The following is a 12527-nucleotide window of genomic DNA, read 5'->3' on the forward strand; positions in this document are numbered from 1 at the left end:
GACTCTTAATTTGGGCTCATGAGGTCATGATCTCATGGTTTGTGGGACCAAGCCCTATGTTGGTCTCTGTGCTGACAGTGCAGAGTCTGCTTCAGATTTTCTCTCTTCCTCTCTCTGCCCCTCCCCCGCTTGCACTCACACACTCTCTCAAAATAAATAAATACATTTTCGGGGCGCCTGGGTGGCGCAGTCGGTTAAGCGTCCGACTTCAGCCAGGTCACGATCTCACGGTCCGTGAGTTCGAGCCCCGCGTCGGGCTCTGGGCTGATGGCTCAGAGCCTGGAGCCTGTTTCTGATTCTGTGTCTCCCTCTCTCTCTGCCCCTCCCCCGTTCATGCTCTGTCTCTCTCTGTCCCCCAAAAAATAAATAAACGTTGAAAAAAAAATTTAAAAAAAAATGTATTTAAAAAATAAATAAATACATTTTCAAAAAATATATGAAATAGAGTGCATAGAAGAGATAAAGGATGACAAGAGCGATGGTTTCCTCTGAAGTGATTGCAGGGACTTGCACAGGCTGTCTTCTGGCCTTGCTGGGCTCCCCACCCCATCTGAGGTGGGGGTGGGGGGTGGAATATGGAGGAGTGTTTCAAGGGGCCTCAGTATCTTAAGGGCTTGGAGGAATAACATGGACATATGGGAGGGGAGGTCTCAACAGGTCTCAAACAGACCAGCCTGAGATGGTATTATTAAAAAGATTGGGGGAGATTGTAATTAAATGTAAAATGATTACTAAAACACATATTCTGAGTGTTTTGAAAGGGGCTTGAAACCATTTATTATAATCTAAAGCAAGCTATAAATAAAGGAAGATTTTATTTTTAGCCATACCTGCTAGTAGATGTAAAGGGTGGTTCTGTCTACACAGGACTATGGACACAACTTGGTTCAAGCATGCTTCGTGGGAAGCTGAACAATGCAAAGCTCCCATGGTCTCGAGGTCCTACCCGGGCCTGTCGAGCAGGGTTTATGGAAATAAAGGGGTCTTTACTTGAGATGGAAAAGGTGCCATTTACCCTATAATATTTAACCACCCCTCCTCCTTCCATTACAATTACGAGCCCCTGTTTGCGAGCTGAGATTTTTTTTTTTTTCCCTCGGATTGCTGCCTTCAGCCCCTAAGTGAACTCCGCTGGCAGCTTTGCGGTTATTTTCCAAAAGAAGCCTCCTACTCTGATTGTATCCAGTGCCACTGGCACCTGTGCAGCGCCCTGCCCCCTGCACGTTCCAATAACAGCGTTTTCCTGTAACTCTGTTTGGAAACATCCACAAGGACCTCAGAATGCATTCTGTCTCCTGGTTTCAAGGAAATACTAGACTTGCTCGGATGTTAGTAAATGACGTGGTTTCCCCAAATTAATCATTTGCCAGATCATGCATCTGCTATTTTGTAAAGTCTTAATTTATGTACAAAAATAAAATTAAAGAAAAAAAGGAAATAGGGCCATAGCATGCCATCAGTATATTGCAAGCTGTTTGGTTTTATTCACCCAACTCAACAGTAGACTGAGCTTGCGTTTTAGCTTTGGAATTTGCTCGTTTTTGTAGGATTTGATGGATATCCCATTTTCCTGACCTAAGTGAATAAAAACAAACAGCTTGAAACATACACAGTTGGAGATCTGGGTTTTGTTTGGGTGGTGGGAGGAGCTGGCATAACCATTTAGCCTGAGATGACTGCAAATCCCACAACCAATTGGGTCAATTTAATTAATTTACGTAGTAATTTTATTTAGTTTTTGAAGTAGTCTACGCATCACACAGTTCAGAAATCAGAAGATACAAAAGCACGTTTAGTGAAAACTCTCCCTTTTCCTACGTCCTTGGGCACCCGTTTCCCTGCTCCTTAAGCAACCGGTGTTAATTCTGGTTCTCTTAAACTGATATTTTAGCTGAAATCTCATTTTATTTGGATGCTTCCTCACACTGACATAAAGGAACAGAGTATGAGTTTGGGACCCCGGGGGGAACTAGCTTCATAAATGTCCAGGGAGATGCCTTAGGGTGACAAAACAGAGCCCAAAGCAGAATTCCGTTTTTATTATAAAGAAAAGTGCTAAAGGAGAGATCTCACTGTAAAACCCGAGTCTCCCCATATACTCGTGTGGACTTCTCTGTTTCTGGGTTTCCAGAACAGGCTGTTCTCTTCTGCCTGTTGCATATGTATTGAATCCTGGAACTGTGAATCTCTTACGATGAAGATTGAATTTCCCATTGCCATTTTTTCAGATAACAGCCCGGCGTCAATGGAAACATATTTATGATGAATTAGGCGGTAATCCTGGCAGCACCAGCGCCGCCACTTGCACCCGCAGACATTATGAAAGGTAAGAAGCCCCTTCTCGGGGGCGTCTGGGTGGCTCAGTCGGTTGAGCGCCCGACTTCGGCTCAGGTCATGATCTCGCACTTTGAGAGTTCAAGCCCCGCGTCGGGCTCTGCGCTGACAGCTCAGAGCCTGGAGCTGCTTCGGATTCTGTGTTTCCCTCTCTGCCCCTTCCCCACTCGTGCATGCTCTGTCTCTCTCTCTCTTTCTCTCTCTCTCAAAAATAAACATTAAAAAAATAAAAGTTGAGATATAATTCACATACCATGAATTTTACTCTTAAAAAAAAAGCCCTTTCTTAGAAAGCCCTTGCTTAATTAAAAGTGTGTTAATTGGAAGCAGCTTCTGGTGAAGGCTAAGGAGAAGTCTAAAGGACTTTTTTGGAAATAGAAAATATCCCCTGGCATTTACCTTGCATACCGCCTTGGGGTTTTTTAAGGGACATGGCTCTCTCTGGTTACCGGGGCTAAAATTAGATGTTCTTTTAGTTTGGTTTTATCCTGTGACCACCTATTTGACAATGCCTTCCCTCCCACCCCCAACACAAGCCTAGACTACTCAGTATGTTTTCTGTAGGTTCATTTACTGTCAGAACCTTCCACTTCTGGAAATCCTAAGTCTGCAGTGTTACTATGAGGTTGCCATGTAAATGTGTTAACATTGAAATGTATTAACGTTGAATGTGTTAATATTGAAAAGTAAGCATTTCTTTAATAAGAAAATTGGTCCCAGATAAGATCCATTGTTTTTTTCCCATCTTGGTATTTTTCTTCTACAGCTATGCTTTTCACCAAGAAAATCCTTTCTTGCCAAGCCGTGCATGGCTCAGTTTTCTAACACTTTTAGCTTCTCTCAGAAGGTGATGATCATGCAAACAAGAAGTAATGCCAAATTAGCCTACTATGAAGGTTGTATCCACAAGAGTGTTTCCTCTTTGCATTAGGACTGTTGTTGTCCACAGCATTGCAGATCTGTTAGTGAATTCATGCATTATCCTTGTTCTGCGCTTCTAGTCCATACTTAATGTGTTAAAGTCACACCAACTTCTCTATCTCTGGCATTTCCCTGCTGAAATGTTGACTGACTCAGCAACCTGGTTTCAAATTCAGATCCAAGTAGAGGGGTGTGTGTGTGTGTGTGTGTGTGTGTGTGTGTGTGTATGCATATGTTTTAATAACAGTCATGGATGGAATGAAGTCAAGACACAGCTGAACAAACAGGCCAGTTAGCTTGCTAGTTTCAAAGGTAAAACATAACTGCCTAATGTGATGGTTGCCTTTTACATGTGAGTTACCATTCCAATTTCATCCCAGATGCCCAACACCTGCCTTTGGATCATACAAATGCATCCTCAGATAATGTCATCTGGAGCATCAACTCTTAGTCATATTTTTTTTTTAGTTCAATTAAATTTTTATCTGTGTTGCATTCAGCGTAGAGTCTCTTTTAGTATAGCCATTCCACGAAGCCTAGAATGTTTTGGTCAGTATAACCTAGTAAACTAGGTTGGGTTTAGTAGCCCATGGAAAAATCCCCATGAAGTATTCCTAAGGGATTGCCTTACGTGCTGTTACAGTCCACAAGGATTTTTTAAAATGGTAACAGGAATTCAAATTATTACTCTTCCTAGCCTTTTTTTTTAGTATGCTACATCAGTTTTTTAAATGTGAGTGTTACTTCTCTCAGTATTTACTACAACAGCCTACATTCTCACTGTACATAACAGGTACACCACTGAAACCCTAATACAAAATAGCATAGATATCTCAGGTGAGTGTTGTGTTAAGAGCACTTAAGGTAACATATTCAACTTATTTTTGACTTATGATTCAAGGCTTTAATCAGAACATTTTCATTAGAAACACCGTCTGTATTTTCAAAGGGCTTCTATTCTGATAGTGAACCTCCCATACCTCCATGTGCAAATGTTCCCAACACCTGAACCATCAAATGTAAAGGACCAGACAGCAGTTAAAATTTGCAAAAAGAGTGTATCTCAGCTGTTTCACTCACTTTAAGGATGAATATTAAACGTATTACAAAGCATCACATGATCAAAAAACAGATTGGGTTTGATGGAAAAAAGATTGGATCTGATAATACAGTGAGTGTGTGTGTGTAATTAACTCAAGTACTGGTGTAGATAAAAATAGCCTCAATCTTAAATGAGATACCAAGATCTGTACTTAGTTGCATGACATACCTCATCCGCAGTAGTAAAATCCCAAATGCCTTCAGTCAGTCAAATTGGAAAATTCTAGGAGAGATACTTTACACTTTAGCAACTATACAACATTATTTAACATTCTTAAAAAGTTCTCTTCCCTCCTCATTCTTGGGAGTAAAGGGGATGTTTCATGAAGGTTTGGTGTCCCACTGGATTAAATACTTTTGAGATGCTAGGTCACTTACTCTTCCAAATCGAGAATTTGTTTGGTCAGTGCTTACCAGTCAGGATCTAGTAAGGACAATAAAAACCACACTAGGTATTCAACAAAGAGAACTGACGTAGAGACTTGCTTAAACCACTGTTTTTGTGAAGCTGTATGTTAACACGGAGGTAATAACCACAGGTTCCCTGGGGCCTAGAGGAGAGGCTGTTGCCACCCACAAGTTTAGAGAGTATGCCTCACAGAGCTGGGGTTAAGATCCCTCCTTCCCGGGGAGGCTCCCAACGAGTGCTGGTGGTTGAGCTCAGAGGTGGAGCATCACGGAGCTAGGCTCAGACCTGAGGAGGGAGGGCTCCCTAGCTGATGCTGGGCCCCAGAGCAAATGGAGGGTGATAGTTCTGGGATTGTCGAAAGAAGCTAGAGGCTGGAACCAACTGCTGCTGCTACATCACTGTTGGGTTGGCCCTGAAATGAGCAGCGAACAAATTAGAAAGAAGGAGGGACTTCCACCCCTCCCCTCGCCTGCTATGGCCCCATTTGCAGAACCCCAAAAGGAAGACAACTGACAAAAGAGACATGTAATGGGCGGGACTCCGATCCCAGAACACAGAAGAGTAGGTTTGGAGCTGAGACAATCAATAGTCAGCTGCCAAGTGGGACCCCCAACATGGAAAGCTCTGCACAGAGCCAGAAACCTTGTCCCAGGGTGGTTAGCATCCTTCCTTGGATATCCTTTCACTATCTAGGCCCCTTTCACATTGTCGTGATCAGATACAAAGGGTGTCTTGAGTGATTAGTAATTAATAATAGTGAAGCACTAAAATTTGCAGATAACTGACTTTTTCTGGAAAAAAAAAAGAGGCTCCACTTTCATGATCCTGAAAGGAATCACCCATGCTCCTGTGTGTTGTGGTAGGCAGAAAGGTCTGGGGCAACTGCTGCAGATGTCTTACATCTTTATTCTCTTTAATGGTTCTACGGGAGAAAGGCAGAGGACACTGAGATCTGTCCAGTGACTAGAAACAGTTCTGCTTGGGTCAGAGAAGAGCCTGAAGCTCTCAGCCACAACTGTGCTTAGGGACTTGGCAGATTTCCTTCCTTCTTGCTAATTACAGGCATGCTAACACAGAACAGAGAGGTCTAGATTGGGGAAAGGCCACCGTTTTCAAGAAGGTTCAAGAAGTTGAAAAAGATCAGGGTCTTGTGGGCAAACATCTAGTCCGGAGATGCTCGTGGAAATCTGTCAAACCTTCCCGGTCAGATCAGAATGACCGAGTTCCCCCTGTGCATTCAGTCACACTCTTTTCACTTTTTTCACTCTTTTCACTCTGGTATAGAGACTCAGTCTTTTTCCTATTTCCTTACCACCAGCTTTGCTTTCCTAGAAGATGAAGAAATGAGTGATCTAGTAGGCATTATCCACTGATTTATTTTTCGTGTGGTGTGGTTCATGTTTCCAGTAAATGTTTTCATTTTCCAACAAGAAAAAAGTAGCCAGTTCCTCAGTGAATATTACTTGTATGTTACTCGGGCACTCTTGGTTTATTAATGAGTGTAATAATGAAAGTGTGGGTTGTTGAAAAGAATCAATGAGTGTTTTTATTTAAGGCACAGCAGAAATGGTACAATGCCTGTGAATGCATCATTGTTGCTGAAGGCCTGACTCGTCCAAACTTGCCTCTGATTGGTTTAAATCAAATAGGTCCAAGCACTTCATAAAAATGTCTTTGTCAGCCTGGTTTTACTTCCAAACCTATTCATCTCTGTCAGTTTTTAATATTAGTACCAGGCTCCTGGCCATAGTCCATTAGTACTGTACTTAATTGCTCATGTTACAGCTGATCACCAATATAAAAAGCATTAATGTTCCCCATCGTGAGACTGTTGCTATGTAGACGTCTCAAACTCAGCAAAGCTCATGAAGTGTGGTTATTCTGGACATTCCTTGCCCAGGATTTATAGATAAAGTTCCTATCAGTTATAATGCAAAGAAAAATGCCCAGCTCCTCCTGGTCAGGACCCTAACATTTTCCTCCTGATCTGACTCTCTCTGTTGAAGATGTGCTGAGTCACTGTTATCAGGACAGGAGCAAAAAAGGGGAATGGTTCTTTTTATGGCATTCTCTTAGCTTAGTTTTCTGGAATAGTAATTCACTTTAAAGACTTTGCTTTCACATGCAGATTTGTTTTCTTTTTTGGAAAAATGTTGTTGTTGTTGTTTTTTAAGCACATACAAGAGGGAAAAAAATCTTCACATAGAATACCACATCACTGGTTTGAATTTTCTTGAATACATTGTATGGTCTGTGTCTGAGGAGCACGTGAAGTTGTTATTAGGGTTGGAAAAAGGAGCATTGAGGCAAAAGGACTTTATGATGTGCTTTTCTGAGTATTTAGAAAATCAAAATCAGGGGTGCCTGGGTGGCTCAGTCGGTTGGGCGTCCGACTACAGCTCAGGTCATGATCTCATGGTTCATGAGTTCGAGCCCCACGTCAAGCTGTGTGCTGACAGCTCAGACCCTGGAGCCTGCTTCAGATTCTGTCTCCTTCTCTCTCTGCCCCTCCCCTGATAATGCTCTGTCTCTGTCTCTCAAAAATGAATAAACATTAAAAAATGTTTAAAAAAAGAAAATCAAAATCATAAACAAATGTGCTTATATGCGGGAAATGAGCAATTATGCATCATTTTCTTATATACCTAATGCCCAATTTCAAATTCTAACCTTTTGCCTTGCCTGGAAGTATTCCCCTGGCAAGACTGTCCTGCTGCAGGGCTGGGGCAGCCTCCTTTGCAGTGACCTGGGGTCAGTGGTACCCAAGCCAGACACATCTGGGCAGAACCCTAGTGGCGGCTGGACCTCAGCCTTTCCTCTCTGAAGAAAGAGAGGTTCATGTTTTGAGTAAGATAAATATGTGCTTTAAGATAAAGACCAAAAATATATCAAGTCCTAAGGAACTCAGCTAATCATGTTGTGAGGAAAAAGCCAAGGGAAAGTAAAGTAAAGTGAGTTCCAGTTCTGTTTATGTCCTGGACATGATTTGCTGTTTTTGGTCATTTTGATACCCTTGAAGTTAATCAGTACACAATTCAGAAAGACACAGGCAAGATCACAGAGTATTTTAGATTTGAGAGGTCCCTTAGTCATCTTCTAGACCAGTGCTTCTCAAGTGAGGGTTTCTGGCCTGTCTGTGTTCTGTGAACAGAATAATTATGAATAAGCATTGTTACACGTATGTAGCAATTTGCCAGAATCATTTTATGTCTGTAAAATCAGGCCTTGTGTTTTATGTGCCTTTCTTAAATTTCATTTTCTACTAATTCATTTTTATGAGTTACGAATTTTACACCAGTGTCAGTCAGCAACAGACAGGAAACTCAGAAAACTGGTCCTTCATGTCAGGCCACTGAAGAAGCACTACTCCACACACCTGGGCACAGACTCAGATGTTTGTGGGGGAGGTAGCATAGGTGAGTGCAGTGGCCAGGTAGGAAAGTAGGAAGCTGGCACACACAGACAGGCCAGAGAGGCCTGGCAGGATCAGCCAACACCACTGTCTTGGACAGATACAGCCTCAGTACTGTCAGACCTTGAATGGTTTCATGATAACTTTTACATGAAGGCACCTGACTTGCAAATATTGGATCCAATATTTCTGAAAATATTTTACATCAGTTAAACTAAACATACCCCTGGGCAAAATGTAGCCTATAAGCTGCCAAGTTCTGTGGGGACTGAACTACCTTTGGCACTGGGCTAATCCAGTCTCTGCTCCAACGCCTTGCAGTTGGGGAACAAGAAAGAAGCGGGCCACCGTTGGAGGTGCTCTTCATCTAAACACTCTTCCACATGCTGAACAAGACACCATCTGTGGCTTCCCACTGGCCCTCCCTCACCTTCTGGGTCTGACTCTTTCTCTGCATGCCATTTCCTTGGTGATGGGCCGCCACATGCTTGGCAAAGCTTCTCTCCCACTCCAAGGCCTCCTATTCCATTCAACCAAGCCTCAGAGCACGATTTATGGGTTTTCACGAGGTTGGCCTGCTCTTACGTAGATGCCTCCAATTTGTGTCACTCAGAATACCCAAAGCGATTCCAGATGTGGTATATAGTACTTCTTGGGATGTAGCAGTATCAGCCTTTCAACATAGCCTGAGATTACATTTGAAATTGGTAAGAAGCCCCCTCCCAGTGGCCACTTTCTTTTTCTGGGATAGGAGTGATTTGCCATTTGAGTGACTGACTGACTGCCTTTTTCCTTTGCTGCTGTCCTCAAGAGCCATTGGGTGTTTTTTGAATACCTATGATGTACAAAGCATTCTCTGGGATAATGAAAATGGATGAACCAATGAGTTTGGAGTAGGGTTGACAAACAATGAGGAGGTGCTCACCCTACCACATTTATGGAAGAGATTGCTAAGGAAACATGATGCTACTTTCCATGAGGCCAAGCTCAGCTTCAGAATTCTCCTCAGTATGGCACCCCCAGGCCAGTGCTACCAACTCAATAGAACTGGGAGGTACTATGATCCTTGGCGTATCTAACTTATCATACGATCTGACTCTTAGTTCATACATGAAAGAGAGTTGAATATTTAAGGCTATAAAAACCTTAGGTAAGTAAGTAATAGATACAAATAAGAAGTTCAACAGGGATGAAAGAAAGAAGAGAGAATTTTCAGCTGGAATGAGCAAAGTCTTCCAGGAGGATCTAGAATTTGAACTGGATCTTAAAAGAGTTAGGTTAGAACTTGAGAGATCATCATACATCACACATACAGAGATCAACATACAGCTAAAATATTCAGCTGAAGAATTCAAGAACAGTAAAGATACTATTTTGGGGAGCAAGGATCATGTGGTATTGCTTTCCTTGAGTCTCCCCAATGCACCCAGTGCAGCATCATGAACATATCTGGGAACTCAGGAATTAGGGGTTGAATGAATTGATTTCAATCCAAACAAAAACGACAGTTTCTTCTACAAAATGTGCATAAAGAGGTAGGAAACGAGGTGGTGGAAGAGGCTGTCAGGGGAGTACTAAGGCTCAATTTCAAATCAGATCCACCACAAGCAGGTCTTGCAGTTTATCTTCTCAGTGTCTGTTAACTCTCTTGCCCTGAGGTCCAGTGGCTGGACCACTCCCATCCTCACCCATGGGTGACCATGGTGGGGTTGACCAATGTCTGGACTTGCAGCTCTTTTCTAAATACTGTGTTGGTAATGTGGGCTCTGGCCAGTGGGCACAGGTATTAATACCTCTCCAACACTGCCACGCAGGCTTTCTCAACTCCCTTTTTCCTCAAATACACAGAAGTCCTCCTGGCTCTTATCAACAGCCAGGAGCCTGGGAAACCTAAGGTGCTGAGATTCAGGCAGGCTGAGGCATTTCTGCCACTCTTCCGTCTACATTCCACCAAGCTTGTTCTGGGGGACCTATAGAATTCCTCCCCAAAGGACAGTCAGATAACTTCCTAAGCAAGAGCCTTCCTCTGTATCACTCAGCATGCCTAAAATGCTCTGATAACTTTCCAATGCCTGGATATTTCAAGAAACTTTTAAAAAGGAAAACAAAACTCTCGCCAGGCCCTGGAGTAGAAAAACTGGTTTCTGCTTTAAAAAAAAATAAACAACAGCCTTTGAAAAATCTCTATTTAAAAATTCTTAAATTTGCCTCTAAATGCAAGTTGTAATTAATAGAAGTTGGAGTTTACACTATCGAGTGTAAAAACACCCTCAGGCACAAACTAATCAAGTGTGTATGTCATGCTGTAAACTACAGCAAGTTCTTTGTTTGACCCAAAAAAAGCTTGCCAAACAGCAGTTTTTCTTTGTCAGTCTCCTTTATTGTCTCATTTTTGTTTTCACCCTACCTCCCCCCTTTCTCACTCCTTTGAACCTGGGTACAGTATTTAAGAAACTTTTCAGGTCCTATGTTTTATTGATAGTTTTCATCAAGCATGAATTTAAATTTGAGAATAGATTAGGTGTCTTAGCCCCTTTTCTTTTTGATAAATAACAAGAGGTTTCTACTTATGATTTTCTGTCCTCGGGGCTTTATCATTAAGATTAAATAACTGTACTCTCAAGCATGCCACTGCACAAACATCTTTTCAATTACGTGAGTAACAGATGCCTTCACAAAGGAACTATTGAAAATTCAGAGAGCCATGTTTCCAAAAAAGAAAGAAAAAAAAGCATCAGATGACAGAAGAATGTAATTGTTTACCATTAAAATATATCCTTAACTCTTCCACCGAAAACCTCTCAGAACATTTTGTTTTTATACAACTTATTACGAAGTTTGATCAAAATTATAAATGTTTGGGGGAATTGTTGAACATTTCAGAAGCTCTGGAACCCATGGTGTCTCACGTAGATGAGACCTAAATGCAATAGTTGTTTGCCTGTCTTCACATAATGGACACTGTCTGCCTTCATTTGTGGGGTGCTCATTATGTTGAAAACACTGTAGTTATATTTGTCTGTTACTCTTGAAATAATGTTCATCTGCCCTTGAAATGGATCCATGCAACTTGATTCTGAGTTAGTCATTGTTTTTTCATTGAGAAGAATGATTGCCACCATCTTTGCTGGCTGACATTGTGGAGGGCTGGGTGCTATTTATGGTCTATGCCCTCTGTTGTGAGAATGTACTTTAATCCCAGGGCATAAAGTCAGCCTTAAGTCCATTCCAACTTTCTTTAGTGAGAAAGACATGGGGATAACATCAGTCTAGACCCTCTTAGAAGAGGCAAGGAGGCATCATAGAAGCAAAGCCCCTGAGGAGCTTCCATTCTAACTGGGGAGGCTATGAGAACCTCAAACATGGTAAGATTAAGTACCCCAGGCTGGAATTCATGAAGGGATATGATTCCTGAGTTTCTCTTACCATCCAACATCAAGTTGGGCCTCATCCACCTAGGGTCACCACCTTTTCGAGAGTCATGGTATTTTAGAAAAAGGAGTATTGTGCCCAGTGCCCAAGCCGTAGGGCTGTTCTAATGGGTTGACTCCTTGTGGAATGGCCATGGGTGTATTTTATAGGTCTGTTGCGTCTGAGAAAAAGAAAATGCTCACCCTGATTTTTTTAGTGCCTTAAGTGCTTAGAATTCTCCTAACCCAGGGGTGATCAGTTCAGTATCTCCTGAGTGTCAGTGCTTCTCAGACAAGGTATAAAAGTGCAGTTACCATGCTGATATGAAGGCAGCTCAGAGAGGCGGACAGATCTGTGTTTGAACTCAAATTTTAGCACTTAATAGCTGCATGCCTTTGACTAGTCATTTAATAATTTCACTCTGAACCTCCATTTCCTCATCCATAAAAATGAGGGTAAAATAATGTACCTGTATATACTTCTTTTTGTAATAGTTGAACTTAAGGTATACAAATACCTCCTATTAATAGGCATTTAATACATGGTCCCTGTTATTAATATTGGAATGCCTAATCAATATATAAGAATAACCAGAAGTTTCTCTCCCCATCCTCCCACCTCAGGCCCCCACAGACCAATGTAACTGCAGTTCAGCGGGCCTGTCATCCCTGAGCAACCTCTCTCACATTGACAATCCTTTATAGGAGTCAAGCCACCATCTTGCTTGGCCCAGGCTTCATGTACCTTGCTTTTCTTTTTTTACTTAGGGTTACAGGCACTCCAGGACCACAGAAGAAGGTGTCAGAGTCATTAATGGGCCTAGGAAACAACTCTCCCACCACTTCCAGGGGCAAATGGACAGTATTAATGCCTTCAAAAAAGTTTCTTGTTCATCTTCTGTTGTCTCTAGAGTAGGCAATGAAGCCCTGTTAGGCAGGT

The 12527-nt window shown here is 42.1% G+C and overlaps 1 protein-coding gene across 2 annotated transcripts in view; it reads left to right on the forward strand.

The window, feature by feature from the left end:
- ARID5B (AT-rich interaction domain 5B) overlaps window positions 1–12527 on the forward strand; it is a 181068-nt gene that overhangs the window by 153074 nt on the left and 15467 nt on the right. For both annotated transcript variants that reach the window (XM_047824406.1, XM_047824407.1), the window contains one exon: window positions 2229–2326. In XM_047824406.1, coding sequence (XP_047680362.1) covers window positions 2229–2326 — 98 coding nt within the window. The remainder of the gene's footprint in view (window positions 1–2228; window positions 2327–12527) is intronic.

Source organism: Prionailurus viverrinus, chromosome D2 (genome assembly GCF_022837055.1).
Source record: "Prionailurus viverrinus isolate Anna chromosome D2, UM_Priviv_1.0, whole genome shotgun sequence".
Classification (NCBI taxonomy): Eukaryota; Metazoa; Chordata; class Mammalia; order Carnivora; family Felidae; genus Prionailurus; species Prionailurus viverrinus.